The following is a 21,644-nucleotide window of genomic DNA, read 5'->3' as shown; positions in this document are numbered from 1 at the left end:
ATGTTGTCGGTTTCTAATGCTTTCAGGTTATTAGCAATTGCTTGCAGCTTGTCCTTTTTAATGTGTCCAATGAATGCATGATATAACTCATAGAATATCACTTGATAGAAATTTAATCATGAATGTCAACAAATTTATATCAATTTCCTGCTCATTAGGCCACACCAATTTAATTTCTTGGTTAACGGATTTTTCTAGAAAAATAATGGAGCGGGCGGGCGAAAAAAATAAAAACAGGCCTAGGCATCCTATTATGGTCCAAAATGGTACTATAGGAGCCATGAAGTCAACACACCAGGCTGGTTCAAAATTTAAACAATGAATTTTGAACTTTTAATGACACCATTGCATTGGAAGATGGAATAACTGTAACAAATAGGATGAAAAGGACTGTTTTCAACTGTTCATTTTTATTTGCAAATTAGAAAAAAATGATGCGGGCGAATCCGTTAACCAAGAAATTAAATTGGTGTGGCCTTAGGTAAGATTTGCAAAATACATGACCTGATAATTACATGGGACAGAATTTTCAAAGCAAGAGCATTTGGTGAATTGCAAGGTGTCACGTATGAAAATATTATTCCGCATATCTTCAGCCTCGCCAAATTACAGGTAACGTTACGACAAAACTTTACTTTGTCCTTGGTGCTGAAAGACTTTTTCCTGAATACACATTCTCCAAGCAGAGGTTTGGGTTTTGGCTAATTTTTTTGGCGAAAAAAAAATATATCAGTGCAAAAAAGAATGCCCAATAAAAAGCCTTAGAAAATGCCAAAGAATAAGCCAAAACCCAAACCTCTGCTTGGAGAGTACTGAATACACACATAGGATGTGTCCCCCTGTCTCTAAGGGACTTTGGAATAGTCCACAACAAAGCCTCGCGAGATTGAGCGAGAGCGGACGCATCCTGGTTTGGGACTAACATGGCGTCGCAGTCTGGTAAGTTTGTTACATATCCAAGTTTTCATCTCTGTTACTCCCCCGTTAACCCATTTACGCTGTTCAGACAATCTGTAACCGTTACCCCAGTTATCAAGGATTAAATTGGCATAGTTTTCGGAAAAGGGACCCTAACGTGCTGCCTGAAACAGCCCTGATTTTACAGCGATGTTTGCCTTGTGTTGTGCATGGTCGCGATCCGGCATACCTCTGTTACACAGCTGTCTGCAGGCGACGAGAACTACTGTCTGAACATATCAGATATTATGCATAGATTATATTCTTCACAAGGCAGGAGAACGAGTCTATTGTGATTACTAAAAAGAAATAGCTAAAACACTTAACGTCCTCGTGACTTTCAAGAGGGAGGGAGCCACTGAGCTGAAGCTTGGTGGTGCTTCTTGCTTCACCCAGTATGACTAAATCCGGATGACACTTCGACCACCATATGCATGAATATGAGACGTTAGACATGCCGCATGGAGAACATCATGTCATCATGTGTAAAATATTCGCAACCTATTATTTGCTTAGATTTTATATTTTCAAACTTTTATGTGTATAGATTAATATGCAGCATTTACCAGTAGAAATCATGTTTTTTAGTGAGATTGTTAACAACCATAGCAAATATTTAGCAAGGATTTGAAGGAAGTACTAAGTAGTCGAGATTAGAGGCCATCATGCTACAAAGTCGCAATCAAACACTTTGAGCAGACAATTTGTGAAGCTCATGTAGAACTTACTAGCCTGGGTACCATCCGGATTTTCGCTACGCAACGCTCGAAAAAAACGTGATTTTTTCGAGCGTTGCGTAGTGAAAGTCCGGATGGTACCCAGGCTAAGAATCATTCTTCAAGTTCAAACAAATTCAGCAGTATTTTTTTTTTGTCAATAATCGTTAAAATGGAAATACATGTATGATGTAGAACTTGTCCGTGCTTAAAATGTTTGACCAAAGCTACTTCTCTAACACTACTTAAAATTTTAATTTAAATTTAACAACGTTAAAATGCAAGTTTACATTATGCTATAGTATGATATAAACTTAATACCTTATGATACCATCTTTGGGATGAGAAGGCTTGCCTGTAGCAAGGACATGTACATGTATAATGTCCTTGCCTGTAGTAATCCTGGTCACGAACGATACTCATGTGCTGTACTTCATACTCTCCCAATGCCTGTCTAACCGTGATTTGAACCCGTTGACTGTTTTAGAGTCAACCACAGACTGTTGGTGTTGTTATAAAAATTAACTAAAGCTACTTCTCTTCCGTTACCTGGTTAGAAACCTCGACGTGGATCAAGTTCTTCATGGAGGCCGGGATCCCGGCCGGACCGGCTGCGAGTTACGCCGTCACCTTCGCAGACAACCGGATCCAGAAGACCATGCTGCTGGATCTCAGCAAGGAGATCCTGAACGACATGGGGATCATGGTGGTCGGGGACGTCATAGCCATCCTCAAACACGCAAAAACTGTCGCACAGCAGGTAAGTTTTTTTTTCTTAGTGCCTTTGTTTGTTCATGGAATACTCGAAATGGCCACTTTTCATTGAGGTGATGAGGGAAGAGGTCAGGGTCAGACAAAATTTAAAAAAAAAACAAGATTGAGGTTACTTGATTGAAGTCTTACGGTGCCATACAAAATTCATAACCATAATCCGTAAATTATAATCATAGGGGTTTGTCTCACTTGTAGGGAAAGTACATGTACAGCTTCAAGCAGCAATTTGATGAAATAGTATGTGTATCTAATTTATACTGATGGTCTTTACACCAGAATTCTGGTATGTAACGTTACTAGACTTTGGCATAACGCACCTGTTCAAAACTACATTTTAGTTAGATCCTGTTGGTTGGTAAAGGGACAGCCTATACTGTCTCCCTACATGCTGTAACTGTGTAAGACTAGGTACTAGTAGTACAAAAACAAATGACAAACACAGGATTATGCAAATGCAGCAAAGTTGATTTTGCCACATGTTGATATTTAGCATCTACTCACACTGGTACAGGGTGAGATGTGGAGAGGCGCTGACTAAGTCTGAGTAAGGCACTGACTTGTTTGTTTGCCCGTTTGCTCCAGGCTCAGCCATGTTTGTTTCCTCAGGAACAGAGAGACAAGGTGCTGCAGGTGTCTGTAGGGCCGCAGGACCCCCCACGGAGAAAACCTGCCGGAACACGTAGGCTCTGCTTTTACTCTACCTTCTACTATGGTAACCTGGAACGGTTGGTAACATGTGTTCATTCAGGGAAATGGAAATCAACACAACTTTTTTACTTCTTGCTTGTGCACTTCTCCAACACCCTATGTTTCATGCTATTGTTTCTAGAACACTTGTGGTCTCACATCAGGCACCTAAATAATGTGTGTGCATTGAATGTATAGTGTACATCTCAGTGAGTGGACTAAATTTCTTTTCTATAGACATGTAAATATTATATATGTGAGTGTACACTTGTAACTGGAGTTGTACCTTTAGTTAAGATTCAGGCCATTTCTCAACTCAGTTGATGAAGGTTAGACATCCAGGTAAACAATACTCATATAGGAAATTCAAACTCAGCTACTCTGTAATTTATCCAGTCGTAGAGTTTGAATTTCCTGTGAGCATTTCTCAACTCTTATGTTGGTGTAGCTGCTCTTGTGTGTCATGTATAGTTTCCTAGCCAGTTGCCAATGCAGCACTGTCCCACTCTTACAGCGGCAAGCAGGATGGTTGGCCACTACCTCAGGGATTCTCCCAGCAACTCCCCCTATAGGATGTCCCTAGATGGTGGTATCACAAGTAAGCCCTGAAGCTCCCAGTTATGTCACTAACAGTTACAGAAGATACTGTGTGCCTTTGCAGTGTGTGTGTTTCACTAAATTGCTGTCGTCTAGATTATTTTCCCAAATACAGTATCTTGACAATGCAGAATTTGTGTGTGTTCTCTTCTGTCATTTTGCACATAAAAATGTCTGTTTTTCATGTGTTGTAGAATGAGTAATTGGGAGTCATGCCCTTTAGATCTACTTGTAGGTAACTGATTTTGATCAGGAAAGACCTGCTGATATGCAGGTTTGTTACCCAGATCCTATCCCCTAGGGTCATAGATTTGGGCATGTTTTGACAAAAATTGTCATTAGAATGCTCACATCTAAGAAAATGACCTGTACTCAGTCTAATATGTTGACCACTATAAAATGAGACAGCCAGGGGTCTCTCCAGAAGTTCTGAAGAGCTCCCTGATCGGTTGATGAAAAATCAGGCAATTTGCATGAAAATACTAAGAGAAACCCTGAACTTGAACATGTTGTGACACTCACAGGTATTAAGATTTTGGGGAGAGTGGGAGCAACCTTGCATCATTGCTTGGGGAGAGCCCTGTGTGACAGCTTACTGTATGTGACCCCAACTCTATTGTCTCCCGCTGCAGGTATGAAGAGAACGATTGTGACAGACCTGGAGGAGGAGGAGGTGGTGGGAGGGATGAAGAAGCCCCGCCGCGTGGCTATGCCGGAGGACGGGGCACAGACCATCATCGTCCGCATGCCGGACAAGATGCCAGCTGGTGAGTATTGCACTCTGCAGGAAATAATAGTAAATTTTACAGCTCTTGGGCCACACCAATTTAATTTCTTGGTTAACGGATTCGCCGCTTCATTTTTTTCTGATTTGCAAATAAAAATAAAAATTCAGAATCAACTGCAAAATGCTCAAATTTTGCCCTGAAGAGTTGAAAACAGTCCTTTTCTTACTACTTGTTACAGTCATTCCATCTTTCAATGCAGTAGTATCATTAAAAGTTCAAAATTCATTGTTTAAATTTTGAACCAGCCTGGTGTGTTGACTTTATGGCTCCTATCATACCATTTTGGGTCATTAGGCCACACCAAGTAAATTTTATGGATGACGTCCTTTGGAGACCCTAAATCTAATGCGAGAGGGCGAAAAAAAAACAAGAAGGGCCCTAAAAAACAAGATGCCTAGATTAGAAATATACTAAGAGACGACAAATGTTAGGACACAAATTGAATGAGGTGACACAGTGTAACAAGCAAGACGTCTTTTATTCATCATCAAAACAGCAATAAATCAGGTGGAACAGCAGTTGTCGTCTTTTGCTTTGGGGAGATAGATGGAGCGGTCAGCAAGTTTCTTCACATGTGGCAGCATGTACCAAACTAAATTCCTAATGGAAGTCATGATTTCCTTGCTTGATGCTTCATAAATTAAGCTTTGGTCCGTACAAACCTATTTGCGGCACTGTCGTGACTCTTTCGTCATAGTTGACCATAGTTACAGGAAGCGGAATTTCTTGTTTTTTTTTCTAGGAACAGGCCAAAATCAATGCGCGCGCGGACGTCATCCATAAAATTTACTTGGTGTGGCCTTATAGGATGCCTAGGCCTGTTTTTATTTTTTTCGCCTGCCCGCTCCATTATTTTTCTACAAAAATCCGTTAACCAAGAAATTAAATTGGTGTGGCCTTGGTGGCAAATGTGCAGATGCTGGCACATCAACGCACCAAATCCATAGTGTATTTTTGACAGGCTAGCCAAAGAGGCTTGCCAAATAAAGTTGATGGGCATCACTCCATCGTACAGGAAGGGAAGTCGTGTACAGTGCCTTTCCCAAGGGCACAACGTCGGGGCATGGATAGTATCGAACCTTGGACACATTGGTTCCGAGTCCAACGCTCTAATCATTGCGACACGGACGCCTGTAGGGAGTAGCCAGGTTTTAGCACTGACAACAAGCCATACTTATTCCAATAATTATTCATGATGGCTGTTGTACTAAGCCTAATGAACCTGGTCTAAAAGGATTGTGAGATGGAGTTACTGTGGGAGGTCAGTTACATATTACACGTACCACACAGGTCCTGAAACAGAACAGTAAGGTTGAGGGAGGCAGTACATTTATCTACAAGATAGTTTTCCTGTAAAAGATAGTAGAATGAGTTGGTCCTATAACAAGGTGGAGAAGAGATTGTTGTCAATTTCTTCAATTGACTTTAATGAATATATTATCCAGTGTACTTGTGGCACTGACAAAAGAAACTTGCTTTCCACGAGGTTCATCATTTGATTTTTCTCTTATGTTTATCAGGCAAGAAGGGGTCATCTGTGTTTGACAGACTAGGAGGGGACGGTTCAGGAGACGCTTCAAAACCAAAGGTAAGACAAAGAGACTGTAACATTTCAGAGACAGCGTTTATTTCACAGAGATCGTACGGGTATCTCAGTTCACAAGTCTGCTAACTTTTAACTATTAAGACTAATGTTGTAGCACCAATGGCTCAAGCCAGATTACCCTTTTGGATAGGTAAAACCAAGCTTGAATGCATTCACTGTATAGCTTTTTATGAGTCACTGTCTGTCTGTACTCATGTGTTTTTACTTGTTTATTTGAATTTACCACAAGTGTGGAAGGGAGGACAAAACAGGTGCATTGACACCTTTATACGTTGTCCTCCCAAAACATTACAATATACATATAGATTGCAATATTAAATACAAAACAGATTACAATATTGAACATTATTAACATGAAATACAAATTACTGTTGTACCTTCCCAGGCCACAGGAGTGTTCAGTCGCCTGGGCAGCCAGTCAGAAGCAGAACCAGCACTAGAATACCAGGGTGTCCTGAAGCAAAGCCCCAGTGCTGTCAAGGCTCTTGCTGCTGCTCCCTCGGCTCCTGCAACGGGCAAGAAAAGTGTCCACGACAGACTCGGGCCGCAGACCGCCGAGAAGGGCATCAGGAAAAGACTGGGTCCTGAAAAGGTGGACTCCACAACGGGCACTGCTAAACCCAGCGTGTTGGCCCGTCTCGGGCAGAAGAGAACTGAGAAAGCAACAACAAATGTGAAGAAAATGGAGGCTTCGTCCAGTGACTCTGTATCTGACGACGTTTCCGCCAAACTGTCAGCCGTGAGGAAAACCTCGGGCGTGAAGAAGGCTGTTACGTCTCCAGGGAAGAAAGGGAAGGGGTCGGTCTCTGTGGCAAAAGTCAGCAGCTCAGGGATATTTAGTTACGAAGACTCAGGAGAAGACGTAGGGAAGAAGGCTATCGGGGGCGGGAGTGTGTTTGCGAGATTGGGGAAGATCTGAGAACTGTGGGACAAACCCACAAGACTATTTTGTACATCCTGGCTGGATAACAAGAAATAGATCAGTTTAGTTTGGAGTTTTTATGTACATATCAAATTCTTACCCTTTCTGTATGTATGTATGTATATGCTTGTACAAGACTTTGGTATTAGAAGGCTTGTCAGATAGGAATTGTTAGAATGATTGACTGCAAGCCTAGTATGAATGTAGGCTTAGACTGTGAGACAACCAGAATGTGATGGACCACTAAATTGTGTGCAGAACATTGTTTTGTGTTTTTTTTACATTTTAGAAAATTTAGAGCGTGTTGGTGATTTTGTGTGTAGCTACAAAGAAAATGTAGCATTCACTTCATTTGTTTTTAAAGAATTTTTCATGTTACTGTCCACTGGTTTACAACAGATTTTATTCACAAACACTGCAAAGATCTCAAGATGTAAAGTGTCAAGTAAGGAGGCCACATTCTTCCTACTTTAAGAATATACAGTACCGTACCTGGTCATGTTTTATAAGGAACAGCTGAACACCATCTGCTGCATTGAACTATGATCTTGGAAAATCATGAAGATATTTTGTTTTTAAGGTTTCAAAATATCAGTAGATTATATGGGTACATTTAATCGAAGAGAACACATTGAACTTTCTTATCTGACATGGCCTATGACCTACACTTTTTCGGTGTAAAAAGAGAAATACAGTTGACTTTGTTTCCAGTTGGCCTTTTCGCAAAAAACTCCTACTTTTGGGTCAGTTGCTGAAACTTTTCATTCACTAAAAAGTATTCTGTTCATGTGTTGGTTAAAATTCTTTGTTGAAGTTGTCAACTTTGATGTAATATTACTTTATCACCACTGCCAAGTAAGTTAAGGCATGCCAAGGCAATACCTGTAGTGTTTTGTAAGATCATACTGCCAAAAATTGTGTTGATAAAAACAAGCCCTTTTTGTTACAGAAATCACAAAAAAAAAAATCAGTGTCTACCTAAAAATTAGAAAAATCTTGCCAGAATCATGTTTTTATGTTGAGTGACTTTTGTAGAAACATTTTGAGTCAAAATATAAAATCCACTGGCTTCCACATGGTTTCGTCTTGCCTGATATCAAGACTTGCCAATGAGAATTCCATACCGGTAGATACAGTACACATAATATACCGATATCTCTCAAAAACATTCATTGTAAATGTATAGTGGGGTACCTGAGTAAAGAAAAGCCAAACAAAACACACAAAAAAGCTTGCACACATCAATGCTCACTTAACATTTTTAATGATATAAGTGTCACTGTTATGACCACTTAAAATGACAAAAGTTTAGGACAATGGAACATTTTTGTATGTACTGAAATGCTCCTCTGAACACAAATGGCATACTGTCAGTGCTCCAAAGCACCGAGTTTTAGAATTTGACAAACATCTCAGATTGACACTTAGTTTCGAAGTAAAAATTATGTTTAATACTAACCTATTTTACATATGTCTTAGACTCTCTATATATCTGTCAAGTGCTTATAGCCTTATTTTGATCCCAAACCTATTTTTGCTGCCTACGTAGATGACAAAAGAGACTCGGCAGCTAAAAATAGGTTTGCTAACCAGGCTTAAGTTCTCGGCCATTCAGCAAATCATTGTGCAGTAGTAGACTTTTCATATCTCATCAATGCTGTGCCTTAATTCTGGCACTTCTCCTCCTCGACCCTGAGGCTTCCTCTGGTTTCTGTTCCTCCTGATCAGTCTCCATCTTCTCCTCCTTCACCGGTTGGTCCACCTCCATCTGTTCTGCTTGGGGGGGCTTGGGAGAAGCTGGAGTTTGATCAGGTTCCTGCTTGACCTGGGCCGGCTCTGGCTTGACCTGGGCCGGTTCTTGCTTCACCTGGACGGGCTGTTTCGCCTCAGGTTTTGCTGCATCAGCCGAGGAGGCAGCAGGTGTGGCAGCAGCTGGTTTAGCAGCTGACTGCGCAGCTGGCTTTGCTGCAGCTGGGGCAGGTGAAGGGACTGGTTTTGAAGCACCTGCTGAGGAATAAACACAAGTTTAATTTAAGTTGCTGTCGGCATGGTGGCCTTGCAAAGGTGTACTTAGGTCCACCTGTTCCACCATGCCTTCCATGTACATGTGTATGTGGTGAATTGTAATAAATTAGTTGTACAAATGTATCTGATAAAGACTCAACAATAATCTTGGTTTCCAATTGCACAAGTCATTCTTTTTTTGATGGAACCAGGAGGACTATCATATTTTCTGTTTAAGTAACAGCTTGGTGTAGGGAAAGAAATTATTTTACCCAGGGGGTTATAGAGTCCAATCTACAACACTAAAGCACATACATGTACCTGTAGTTAGACATCCAGGTAATGAGATACACAAGAAAATTGTTACTCAAGCAAATGGATGGATTTTGAATGATCTTTCCAGTACATTGTAGTTGCTTTAATAACAATTTTCTTGTGACATACCTTCCTTCCTGTTTACCTTTTACTTTGTGGGGATGAAGGGGAGAAAAAAACTAATTCTCACCTGTTGGTTTGGGCTGTGCAGATGGTGCTGCAGGTTTGGGTTTCTGCTGGGCCGCGGCCGGAGCCTGTTTGACCAGCGGGGCCCCGGGAGGCTTGGAGGCAGCCTGGGATCTCCCTCCTGCCACTGCCGGCCTGCTCATGCCAGCTGGGGAGACATGGCAACAACAGTCATGCATGCGAAATACTAGTACAATGAAAGTGCCAGAGATACTATATATTACACTGATGAGCTGTTGCTAACATTACTAGTACCTATGCTCAACCAGTCCATACAACAACTCTGGTTGGCCCACAATCTCCAAAGCAGCTGAATTAAAGAAAATGCACTCTATTGATGTTATCCTGCACTCTATTATTCTGTGACAGTAACCTAGTATTACTTGACTATGAAGGACTACCATCATGAGCCTTTTACCATATACATGGGCCAATCATCTAGCCAACCATCCCATTTGTCTGGTGCAACCACTCCCTCACTAACCATTTTTCCTCAGTTCCTTCAGTGGTTGCTGAGACCATGTTTGATGGTACAGTACACATTGTGCACATTGTAGTCACATTTTCCGAGGCATCACTGTTGTATGGACTTTTAAGTGAACCTAGATCAAGTGTGAACACTTTCCAACCAACTCACATTGTCTAGGAGCAGACGAAGCTGTGGAGGCGGGGGGTCTGACAGGGGTTCCCGTGGGCGTTCCTGTTCTGTTGGGGGTCCCTGTGGGGGTTCCTGTCCTGCCGGACACACTGGTTGGAGGTGTCCGTACCCCCCCAATGACCGTGGAGATAGCCATCCCCTGGAAGGCCGGCGGAGGTGTGGCCTTGGCAGCAGGAGGAGGAGGAGTGGACTTTGCGGCCTCTGGTGGTTTTGGGGCTGCTGGGGTTGCAGCTGGCTTTGGTGGTGGCGGCTTCTGGATCTCCGGGGGTTTCGGGGCTGCCTGCTGTTCTGCTGCAGCTTTCTGGGCTGCTGCTTCCTTCTGTTTCTGTTGTTCTGCAGCTGCCTTCTCCTGCAGTGAAAAACAAATTCATTCATCATTTTTTTAGACATCTTTTTTTTTCCATCATTGCAAATACTTGAGAGGTCAATCCTGATGTACATGTAAGCATCTTACTTAATAAGAAGCATTTTCTAGGCAAATCCACTAAGGTACATGAGGGCCAGCAAGGCTTCTGGTGAGGTTGCAAAGAGGCAGTGGCTGCACTATACAAGCTGCACTACCCTCTTTAAAGTTTAATAAAAATTTGTGAAAAACTACACACTCAGTTAAAGTCCAGCAGACTGTCCTCTAACCTATATCTGTATAGGCAGTATAACTGCCCTTTGGTGTAACACACCAGCTTTACTGGCACACTATACTGAAGAACCTGTCACACCTAACATACATCCAACTGCAAGCATTGTTTATCTATTGTATTTGATAGCAACAAGTTCTGGTCTACAATGATATTATAGTTCTAGGAAAACATTTTTGAACCTGGTTTGCCTTCTCCTGTGCGGCCTTGTCTGCCTGTGCCTGTGCTTTAGCCTGAGCCATCTTCAGCTCCTCAGCTGATGGCTCTAAGCACTGCCCTTTTCAATAAGAACTAATGTAATGGGACAAGTTAGCAAAAGTCTAGTGAAATGTCCTCTAACTGACCTTCTCCTGTGCAGCCTTGTCTGCCTGCGCCTGTGCTTTAGCCTGGGCCACCTTCAGCTCTTCCTGAGCTGTATATACACTGTAGTCTTTCATAAAACTTTATGAAAAATAACATAGCAAAGGTCTAACTGACCTGGTTTGCCTTCTCCTGTGCGGCCTTGTCTGCCTGAGCCTGTGCTTTAGCCTGGGCGACCTTCAGCTCCTCCGCGGACGGCTCTGCCTCCAGCACGACCATGACGGCGCGGGGGATGTGCGCCCGCTGGTGCGGCGTGAAGCTGCCGATCTGCTCCAGGAGCGGCGCCCGCAGGTCCGGGCACTTCTCGAACACGTTCTTCAGCTGCGGCGGCGGCAGCTGCAGCAGCACCTGGAACGACTGCGGCTTGGTGCGCTGGCAGCACTTGATGAAACCCTCCCAGACCTTCGGCTGCTTCCACACCTTAGGGAAGTAAATGATAAAATGAATGATGAATTTTTCATGGTGGACATTTTGATGAATTCCAGGGTTTTGCAGAGCAGCAAATGCATAATGTTTACCTTCACATAATCTAGCCAAACAAAGTACTTCTCTGCTTATCCTTATGCAAACAGAGTCATATATAAGAATATGACCAGCCACTCCAACTCTGTCCTGCCACTTGCTACATAATGTAACCCAACACCACAGGGCATCTGCTACATCACGAGTTACAGTGGTGACTACTGTCAAGTCAAAGTCATTGACCTTATTTCTTTGGAACAGAAGAAATAGAGAAAGACAAAACAGAACGAAAACAGTTGTATGTTTTCCTTCTGCAAAGGTAAAAATAATGGTAGGAGACAGCACGTTGGCAGAACTTACTGCACCTGCGCAAAACCCGTAATGTATTGTACATAGCATTTTGGCAGAATGTCTCATAAGGTTGTATTCGCTCATATAAGGTTAGCATTTCGACAGTAGTTTCCAAATCTTATGCCGGAAAGAATATCCTCTGCAACAGGCAAAATCCTGATGCAACGTTGACCAAAAACCCAACGAAAAACGCGAAAATACGGGGTTTTGCGCAGGCGCAGTACGTTCTGCCGACGTGCTGTAGGAGACCCACCTGCTTGATGATGAGCCTCTGCAGGATATTCATGACGAAGCCCAGCAGTCGGGGGTACATGCTGAGGGACTGGATGACTGTTCTCATCAGCAGGGTGGGCAGCGGGTTCTGCTCCATCAGCTGCTGCATCACCACGGCCAGCACCTCCGACGTGTACACCTGCTTCTCAGCAAAACACAGGCCCGTCGCTGGGGAGAGACATTTCATTTTATTTATTATGTTTACCGAAGGAAAACATATTGTTTTTACTCAGTTTCTTCTTCTTCTTCTCCAAACAGTGACCTCTGACCAGGTCACCTGACCAATGACATGATTTCTTTACGTCTGTCACTATAGTGACTGGTGTTGGGTTACATAATGTTGCAATTTCATGGTCTGCTCTGCTCCTGTCACCATATACTTGTAGTACATGTATGTGAATGTGTTTGAGTAAGAATTAACAGAGCAGACCATGTCCGAAGGTAAACATTATGCATTTGATTTGCAAATGTTATTTCTCTAGTTGATATTGCAACAGTGCAATACACATGGGACACAGGCAGCGGTTGCTGGTGTTGTGTCCCACACATGGAAACAAATACATGTACTGGACAGACAATACTCATTTTCACTTGAGTCTAGTGGGAAAGTCGTGTAAAGTGCCTTTCCCAAGGCAAAAGAGACTTAGGAGTGAAAATAGTTTTGGTAACCAGGCTGGGTCCAGAACATTCAAAGTACTACATCAGCTTATCGTGACTACATACAGTATCTCATATAGCCCCTGTTGGGGCACTTTAGGGGGGGGGAGGCCTTGGTCTAAGGCGGGCAGGCCTCGAGCCTGGCCCGGAAGGACTCAACGGTGGGAGCCATGGTTACCGGGCCAGGCAAGGCGTTCCATTGTGGAATTGTGCGGGGAAAGAGGGAGTATTCATAGGTGTCTGTACGTGCGTGTATGGGTTGGTATTTATACTGATGACTCCGTCGGGTACGCCCGAGCTGGCCTGAGCAGTTTATCTGTAGGGATTATAATATTTTTATGCACTATTTTGTAAAAAGTTGTGAGGCGGGCTTTCCTCCTCCTTTCGGAGAGAAGGGCCACTGAAGTCTAGGTAAGCACAAGGTGGTTGCTGAGGAATAAAGTAGGCTATCTGTTACAATCATTCAACATGGCAAAATGAAAATGTACCTTTGTCTCTTCAAGCTTTTCCTTGCTATACATTTGTAAGCCCATGCACACACTATATCCATATTGCAGAAAGCATCCTTCAGTTATTCTTCAGTTTCATAATGGTATACAACACTTGAGTATAGTTATAGAGTTCAAGCTTGTTTCAACACATAAACATCAAACCAAAAGTTTATGGTGAGTTATTTCTTTGTGTTGGAAAATGCTTGAACTCTGGATAGCTATGGACTCTACCAAGTAACACAGATGAGTTTTCATTCGAACACTTGGCTATCAATGTATCCATACATTAACATTGTGAAGCCCTTTATTTTCATGTATGTGTACATGTATCTGGTCCCTCTGGGCAGTGCAAGACTTACCCTTGATGATAGATTTCATGTCACACTTGGCCGTGTCGACGTTGTGTAGCGCCACCAGTAACTCCCCAGGGGTGAGGGGACTCTGGCCGGCATTACCATCACCGGCTGTGGAAACACATCAAACAGATCAACAAACTCCAACATGTGGACAGCTCAGTCTATATCTGAGAGTAAAAAGAAATTTTCTTTTTCTCTGCAGTCTATGTAAGCACAAGGTGGATGCTGAGGAAGAAAGTAGGCTATCTGTTACAGTTAACATGGCAAAATGAACATGACCCTTGGTTTGTCAAGCCTTTTCTTGCTTTAAGTCTATGCAAACACCATATTGATGTTGCAAAAGGCATCCTCCAGTTAACGCTGCCAACTATAGCAAGTCTGTCTGGAGTTGAATGGCTGAGTGGCTAGGCTAGTGGATAGAAGATTGAGAAGTTTAATTCCTGGAATTCCTGGCTAGATGTTATGTCCTAGGAAAGGCACTTAACATGACTTTCCTGACTCCACCCAGGTGTAAAATGGGTTTATTTGTTTGTTTATTGAAAACCAAAACCCATCGCAGCCTCACATCTGAATTGTGAGGTCTGTACACAAGTAGCGTACACGTTACAATTGTTAGACTATCTTATCATATTTTTCGAAAAATACGTTAAATTAGAATTATTACTTACAACATTCTAACTTCAAATACTAAAATTCGCAGTATATGTACATTTCAAAAACATTTTTCATCGTTCATAATCTTTAAAATAGATATATTCTGTAGCTGCGACATTTAAGCGAGTTAAAAACAAATCTGAAAGAATGGCATTAATAAAACACATTCATTCGGATACAATAGTCTATACTTGAAATGGGCACGAAATAACAGATTATTACAAAGTCTCATTGTACAGTCTGACAGCGGTGTACAAAAATGATTTTCTGAGCCGCTTTGGTTGGAGAGGTAAAAGATGGTGGCAGGAGAGGGATGGGCTCTGCCTTAGAATACTGTGCCATAGACACGGTGGATTAACAACCTACTACTCTCAAATACCAGTAGCCTCAGAAGGCTATTTGGGTACCTTTACCTTTTTAGCAAGAATGCAGGTTTACGATAAACAATGGACTGTTCATATCCACTTCAAATCTCTTATGCAACTGGTACGTTGTGACATAGAATGATCCAGTAAGTAAATATCACATTGAGAAGTAAACTCAAGGTTTTCATTGCTTTGATTGATAATTCTTACCATGTTGTGTTCCCAGCAGCCTGTTGAAGACTTCCTTCACCACAATAGGATTGAGCTTGATCAGCTTGGGCAGTGCAGCCACTACCTCTTTCTAAAACACAAAGGGAAATATGAATGATCGCAAGTGATGTCTAACTAACTGAATAAAACTTCTAAACACGAACTATGCGGCTCCAGATGTCTTACTGAGGGATGACTGCAGTGTGATAGACGTTGCTTAGCTTGAGGAATGAATCCAGTCTTCTTTATATCATAAGTGATGTCTGTTATGTACGAAATAAAAGACATGATAGACACCAATAAAGGCAATGTTTTGTGACTCAGCAGGTTGATACACCAGGAGTATTAGATATCAATCTATCTTGGATATGTGTAAGGCTACACAGTACCTTTTCCAGTCCGTTGAGTACAGGAATGAGGAATCGGACATCAGGAACCCTCTTGTGGTACAAGTCACGCACTCTTCTCACCAACTCAGGGGAGGGGGGAGCTGAGGAGGGTGAAAGCAAATTGACTAGTTTTAGATACTGGAATTTCTTACAAACACATCAATAGGAAAGACAAGAAACCATGTTCCCACACTTTACACAGTTACATCAGAAACTCTCTTGTGGTGCAGGTAACACACTCTTCTCACCACCTCAGGAGAGAAGGGAAAAACAGTTTTAGGTACTGCAGATTCTTACACTGTGACGGATAACCTAGCATCTGTGGAATTATCCTGAAAATCAGTAAAGTTGGTGGCCAAGGACAGACCCAGATGGAAGTGAGAAGTCATAGAATTATGGTTCCACATATTTCTGCAAAATTTTGGTCTGAGCTTTTGACCTGGTATCACTACTAACTAACTTGTTTCAGACATGCAGCACAGCTAAGGAAGATACGACCAGCTAAACAAACAACATTTGTTTGTTTTCTCAACTCACAAGTGAAGACATGTCTGAGTTGCTTATTTTGGTGAAGAGAGATCATGGACCTTACTCATTGCCCTTACCTTACACATGCATGAAGTGATAGGATCCTGTGTGATACCTTACACATGCCTGAAGTGATAGGATCCTGTGTGATTGAGTCATACAGCTGAAGAAGAGAACCTTACCCTTATCAGTGAGCACATGTAACATCCTGGTGACCAGAGTCTCCGCTCCACGAGGACAGTTCTCCACCAACAGGAGCAGCTCTGGGGACGCCATGCCCATGCCTTTTACCTGGGTACGGTCACAGTCATCAACATTAGCACAAATCATATTCATTACATTGCTGCTCAAAGAAAAGGTTGTGAATAAGGCTTCACACCCGTGTAGAAAAGAACAGCAGACTGAGTGATACGGAAGTTGAGCTCTGCTGACAGTAATAGGGAAGCTGCAAGAAAATAGGTTTGTAGTAGGAAAACTATATATAAAACATTTACACTCAATATTCTTCCATGGTACTGATAGACAAACATGGAAGAAATGTGCAGCTGCATTTGAAACTTTATCTTTTTTACCTCCATGTTATTACATAATATTATGGTATACATTTGGAGAAAATAGCTGGTTAACCAATGATAGAAAAACTCACCGGGCTTTCCAAAACTCTCAGCACAACACGCTTGATGTTGGCCGAGGCTGCTACGTACACAGAGGCGAGTCTGGTAGGGAAGGAAATACAGTTTTACAATACATACTTAAGTGTGGACTCCAGAACACTAAAACTAACACGACCACACATGCATGTAGTAATCAACAGGTTTTCCGGACTGATATTCTGTAAGTGTCACCAGTACAGCAACGTATTAAAGCTTTAAAGGTCTAGAAATAACTTATTCCTCTTAGCCATTATACATATAAATGCTTAAAACTTGATACTTGATACTTTTAACTAACAACAGTTCTTATCAGGCCACTGAAACACAAGTGCTAACACAATCCTTGGCATTCTCTCCACACTTCTGGTGTAGTACAACAGTTCAACATATGTACTGTAACTAACAGACCAGTCAAAGTGACAGAATGCCTACTTACTCGTGGATGAGTTTATGGTTGAGAGGCAGCAGGGCCAGGTACAGATGGAGACACAGTTTGATCAGGTCCTCCGTCCACTCAGCTTCTGTTAATAGCAGAATAATAAAACACAAAAGCAAGAATAGTCAAGTTCCAGTACAGGGAACATGAGTTTGACAATGTTCTACAAGATATTTCTACAAATTTCACAGAGGCAAAAGGAATTCCAGCGACACGGGAAGTCGCCCTTGTGGAGACAGCTGAGAAATAAAGTGAAGACTGTGGTCCAGCAGGCCAAAAGTTGGCATTACAGAAACTGCATTCAGCAGTTAAAACGGGAAAACCCACGAAAATGGTGGGCATGTATAAACCGGGAGCTCGGCCGATCGCAGGAGAAGCCGAGACGCTCTGACATGGATGGGACTCCAGCGGGACAGGTGGCAGAGACGATCAGCCAGTTCTTCTCTGAGGCATGGTGTCAAAGTGATCCACTCCACATGTTCCCTCTACCACTCGGTGACCCTGGTCCTGAACTGTGCTCAATTGGGGAGACCAAGTGCCTTCTGAAGTCTGTCAAACCCCAGAAGGCAAGCGGGCCAGATGATGTACCAAACTGGATTCTTTCAGAGTTTGCAGACGACCTTGCCCCGATTGTGACCCACCTATTCAACGCCTGGTACGAAGAAGGAACAGTACCTATAGACTGGAAATCAGCAAACGTGGTCCCGGTGCCCAAATTTGCCGGCGCATCTAAAGCCCAGGACATGAGGCCTGTGTCCCTGCTCTCAGTCTTAGCAAAGCTTCTGGAGAGGAGCATCTTGAAAAGGCTACTACCTTCCATCCAGGCTGTCATCAAGGACCAATACGCGTACGTAAAGGGTTCCTCTACAACCCTGGCTCTGGTTCGGATGGTGCAAACGTGGTTAACTGCGGTAGATTCAAACAAGCCAACCTTGGTCAGAGCGATCTTCGCTGACATGAGTAAGGCGTTTGATCGTGTGGATCATGCTCGGCTTCTACAGCGCGTTATTGACATCCACACTAGCCCTCGCATGCAGAGGTGGATCGTCAGCTACCTCCAGAACCGCCGGCAGAGGGTCGTCATCGACGGCGAGACTAGTTCATGGCGCACCCTAACGTCGGGGGTGCCACAGGGAGGCGTTCTTTCCCCCTACCTGTTCATTCTCTTCATGAGCACGCGCACCACGGTACACATTGACACAATGAACGTTGGGTATGCCGATGACGTCACACTGTCAAGGACTCTCTCCGTAGCCTTAGCTGATCAGGACAAAACTGTAGAGGACGAGTCTTCTCACCTCAACTCCTGGGCAGAGGACAACAAGATGACACTGAACGGTGGGAAGAGCCTCCTTCTCCAGATCTGCTTCAGTCGATCTGTCCCAATCCCACCCACGATCACTCTTGGAGGTCAACCAGTGCCATATGTCGACTGTGCTAAGGGACTGGGTTTCCTCATAGACAAGGACCTAACCTTCAATGAACAGGTTAACTCCATGATCAGTAACGCTTCGCGCAGACTACACTACTTGCGCCTACTAACGAAACAAGGCACCAGCGTTACCGACCTAATCCAGATTTATCTGGCGCTAGTCCGGCCAGTGCTCGAATACGGACATGTGTTACTGGTCGGGTGTAGTAAGGAGCAAGAACTGGCCATCGAAAGGGTCCAGCGCCGGGCCTTGCGTATCATTTCCTTGGGAGGAAGGCGTAGCGTGCCTGACCTGCCCACACTGAAGTCGAGGAGGGAAGATGCGGCAGTACACCTGCTCCAACGCATGCTTCAGGAGAACCACCCTCTACATGACCTAGTACCGCCCTCAAGGTCTGGTGCCACGGGACGGACACTTAGAAACTCTAGCACTATCAGTGTACCAAGGGCCCGGACTGAGAGACTAAGAAATTCTTTCCTCCATTGCGCAATCCGTCTTTACAACAAGACAATTAGCACTGAGTAATTGGACATCTGGTAATCGCGCCATGTATAGCATATGTTAACTGTGACATGTTATTTGTGATGTTTTTAATATTGAGATTTTACCTATGTGATGATTCGTTTTAAAATGTAAATGTGTTTAATGTCACTGGTGTAACAAGGACGTAATTCGGGTGTGTTGCCCGCGAGTTCCTTAATGAATAAAGATTGAGATTGAGATAGCAAACTCATAGAAATAACCACCTCTACATAAAGTCCACCTGGCCATTGATGTACAGTCAAATCTGTACTAGTGACCACCTCTACTAAGGACTACCTGGCCAATCTGACCACTTTCGGTGGCCTCTTAATTTTGCCCACTGACACAGGCATTAAGAATCCCGTCTACATGTATAGTGACAACCTGTCCACATACACCAGATTTTTTCAGGCCCCTGAGTGGTTTTTACTGTACACAGGATATTGGTGTTGTGTTTACTTATGTTCATTTTTTATGTAACTTCATAGATATTCCTGAATGCATGTCACAGAGAGTATGTGTGTTGACATGTTCATTTTTCTTCATCTAATACTTGTCAGCTTATTCCTGAATTTGTGTCATACAGAGTCTGAATAGTCACACAAGTCTGTATCCCCTACCTGCAGCTGGTTTGCCGATCACCAGTCGTGGGGGCGGGGCCTTGTTCACCAGACACTTCAGACAGGTCAGGGCAAAGGACTGCGGGGGAAGGGTAAAGATCAAGGCACAGGCACAGAAATAAATGTGTGCTTCTCGATCACTTAAAGACAACTAAAACTCTTTCTTTTCTTAGACCCCTTGTACCCCTTTGGACATCCCTTCAACAAGCTTTTATATAAATTGAATAGGAATTTTTAATGAATGATGATTGTCGATTTGTAACATAATTTACATGTACGTGTTTCAATGCACTGGTGCACAAGACAAGAAGTAACGTTCAACTGACCTCAATGGCCTCCTGTAGCTTTGGTTTTGTGTGAAGCAGCTTCACAAAGCGGATACTGTTGGAGCGTACCTGCAGGGTACAGACAAATCCATCCAGTCACGATTTCAATAAAGTAAAACACAGACTCTCTGAGGATATATACATACACGTACAACAAATAAAAAGAAGAGCATGTGCAAGTTTAAACATAAAGACATTTCCAGGTGTGCTTGATAGTGGTATTATAAATAAACCATACTTATTAGAGACTCACTGTATAATATATATGGACCATTATAGTTTTGCAAATAGCATAGCATTACCACTGATGGCCAAAAGAAATGTAAAAAGACTTCATACACAGTTCGTAAATGACAAGACCAATAGCTACAGTTGCATCACCCAGTGCACACCCATATAAAACCAAGTTTGATAAAACCATAACACCTGGTAGTTCCTGTGACCTACAGGGTTAAAGGTGAGAGGTTACTGACCTCTAAAGGTGAGAGGTTACTGACCTCTAGTTTCTCACTCAGAGTGAGGTCGAGCAGGACCTGTAGGGTTAGGGTTAAAGATGAAAGGTGAGGGGTTACTGACCTCTAGTTTCTTGCTCTGTGTGAGGTCGAGCAGGACCTGTAGGGTTAGGGTTAAAGGTGAAAGGTGAGGGGTTACTGACCTCTAGTTTCTCGCTCTGTGTGAGGTCGAGCAGGACCTGTAGGAACAGGAGCTGCTGGGACGGGCGGCTGATGATCAGGTCACGCAGGGTTGACATGCCGATGTACACATGGTTCTGCAACACACAGACAGGTTTGTCTTATAAACTTATAGTGTCCAGGGGTATGCCCGCCATTTCCTGCATTTTGATGGGCAAATTTTGCCCCACACCAAGCTAAATTTCTTCTCTCTATTAGAGCACATCTCTTTATATATCTTTTCAAGCCAATTTTTGTACCCTTAAAGATGATAGATTGGGCAAAATTTTTGTCTGTCATGAGCGGTAAAATTCCTTCAAATGACGGAAAGATGGACACTAGCTAGAACACTGCAGTAAACCGACCTCATCCAGACAGAAGTTACGGATGATGTTCACGGCTCCGTCAGTGATGTAGGGAGCGCCAGCCACTACCTGGTGAAACAACCTGGGGAGGGGCGCAAAACTGAGTCAGTCACCAGTAAAAACACCACATTAGGTAGACCTGTGAATAATTTCATCAGGTTGGTGAATGGTTAAGTATCAAAGTTCTTTATTCACAACTACTTGTTTACAAGAGCCAACGTTTCAATGACAGTCTGTCATCTTCATGACTACCAGTCATCATCGCCTGTCAGAACGGTTATCAAAATGTCGGCTCTTATAAAGAAGTGGAGCTGTGCAGGTCTACCTGCTCCCAGGTTATGCATACTGTGCTTCAAAGGTTGCCCAGTACCAGCACCAGTAGTGCAGGTAGACAGATAAAAAGTATTCCAAGCCATGGTTCATCTCCTCACCCGTCCCTCTGGTCCGGCCGGTTACAGATCCCAGACAGCATCCTGACCATGCACTGCTCGTACCGCTGCAGGGCCGACGGGTCCTTCCCTTTACCGATCGTCTCTGCGTGCATCTTGTACAGACAGGCGAAACCCAGCTCCACTCGCCCACGCACATCCTCCAGGATAAAGTCCTGTACAACTGAGATGAAGGGGAGAAGGCATCATACTGATGTACATGTACCTTCACAGCTTCAAGTCATACAG

The 21,644-nt window shown here is 43.2% G+C and overlaps 2 protein-coding genes across 6 annotated transcripts in view; one reads left to right on the top strand and one right to left on the bottom strand.

Moving 5' to 3' along the window:
* The first annotated feature begins 836 nt into the window (after positions 1–836).
* On the top strand, positions 837–7,486 carry LOC109472257 (uncharacterized protein C19orf47 homolog). Of its 2 annotated transcripts, none has more exons than XM_019771911.1 (7): positions 837–939; positions 2,231–2,433; positions 3,054–3,126; positions 3,649–3,732; positions 4,364–4,498; positions 6,040–6,107; positions 6,511–7,486. In XM_019771911.1, exons 1-7 carry the CDS (start codon positions 924–926, stop codon positions 7,042–7,044), a joined length of 1,113 nt encoding a protein of 370 aa, XP_019627470.1. In that variant the 5' UTR covers positions 837–923; the 3' UTR covers positions 7,045–7,486. The 2 variants fall into 2 exon arrangements, with proteins under 2 accessions (XP_019627470.1, XP_019627469.1); XM_019771910.1 differs by having other exon boundaries at positions 3,030–3,126.
* An 808-nt stretch (positions 7,487–8,294) lies between these two features.
* LOC109472255 (symplekin-like) overlaps positions 8,295–21,644 on the bottom strand; it is a 26,921-nt gene continuing 13,571 nt past the window's right edge. The window contains exons 22-37 of one of the 4 annotated variants that reach the window (XM_019771905.1): positions 20,587–20,700; positions 19,932–20,000; positions 19,606–19,684; positions 17,031–17,115; positions 16,588–16,657; positions 16,124–16,232; positions 15,414–15,514; positions 15,025–15,115; positions 13,799–13,903; positions 12,272–12,459; positions 11,383–11,625; positions 11,190–11,240; positions 11,028–11,036; positions 10,190–10,559; positions 9,558–9,700; positions 8,295–9,058 (exon numbers count right to left, since the gene is read on the bottom strand). In XM_019771905.1, coding sequence (XP_019627464.1) covers positions 8,699–9,058; positions 9,558–9,700; positions 10,190–10,559; positions 11,028–11,036; positions 11,190–11,240; positions 11,383–11,625; positions 12,272–12,459; positions 13,799–13,903; positions 15,025–15,115; positions 15,414–15,514; positions 16,124–16,232; positions 16,588–16,657; positions 17,031–17,115; positions 19,606–19,684; positions 19,932–20,000; positions 20,587–20,700 — 2,187 coding nt within the window. In that variant the 3' untranslated portion in view covers positions 8,295–8,698. Of the gene's footprint in view, positions 9,059–9,556; positions 9,701–10,189; positions 10,560–11,027; positions 11,052–11,189; positions 11,241–11,322; positions 11,626–12,271; positions 12,460–13,798; positions 13,904–15,024; positions 15,116–15,413; positions 15,515–16,123; positions 16,233–16,587; positions 16,658–17,030; positions 17,116–19,605; positions 19,685–19,931; positions 20,001–20,586; positions 20,701–21,644 lie in introns of all 4 variants that reach the window. The other 3 variants (XM_019771904.1, XM_019771906.1, XM_019771907.1) reach the window with 3 other exon arrangements.

The sequence above is a fragment of the Branchiostoma belcheri genome, unplaced genomic scaffold (genome assembly GCF_001625305.1).
Source record: "Branchiostoma belcheri isolate BF01 breed outbred unplaced genomic scaffold, Haploidv18h27 scaffold27, whole genome shotgun sequence".
Lineage (NCBI taxonomy): Eukaryota > Metazoa > Chordata > Leptocardii > Amphioxiformes > Branchiostomatidae > Branchiostoma > Branchiostoma belcheri.
The sequence above is the reverse complement of the archived record's forward strand: the minus strand, read 5'-3'. Positions and strand labels throughout refer to the sequence as shown.

Excerpts from the sequence above, each read along its gene's own strand:
- LOC109472257 (XM_019771910.1), top strand. Across the intron at positions 3,127-3,648 it reads GAGAAAACCTGCCGGAACAC|CGGCAAGCAGGATGGTTGGC; the intron begins GTAGGCTCTGCT and ends CCACTCTTACAG. Across the intron at positions 4,499-6,039 it reads GCCGGACAAGATGCCAGCTG|GCAAGAAGGGGTCATCTGTG; the intron begins GTGAGTATTGCA and ends TATGTTTATCAG.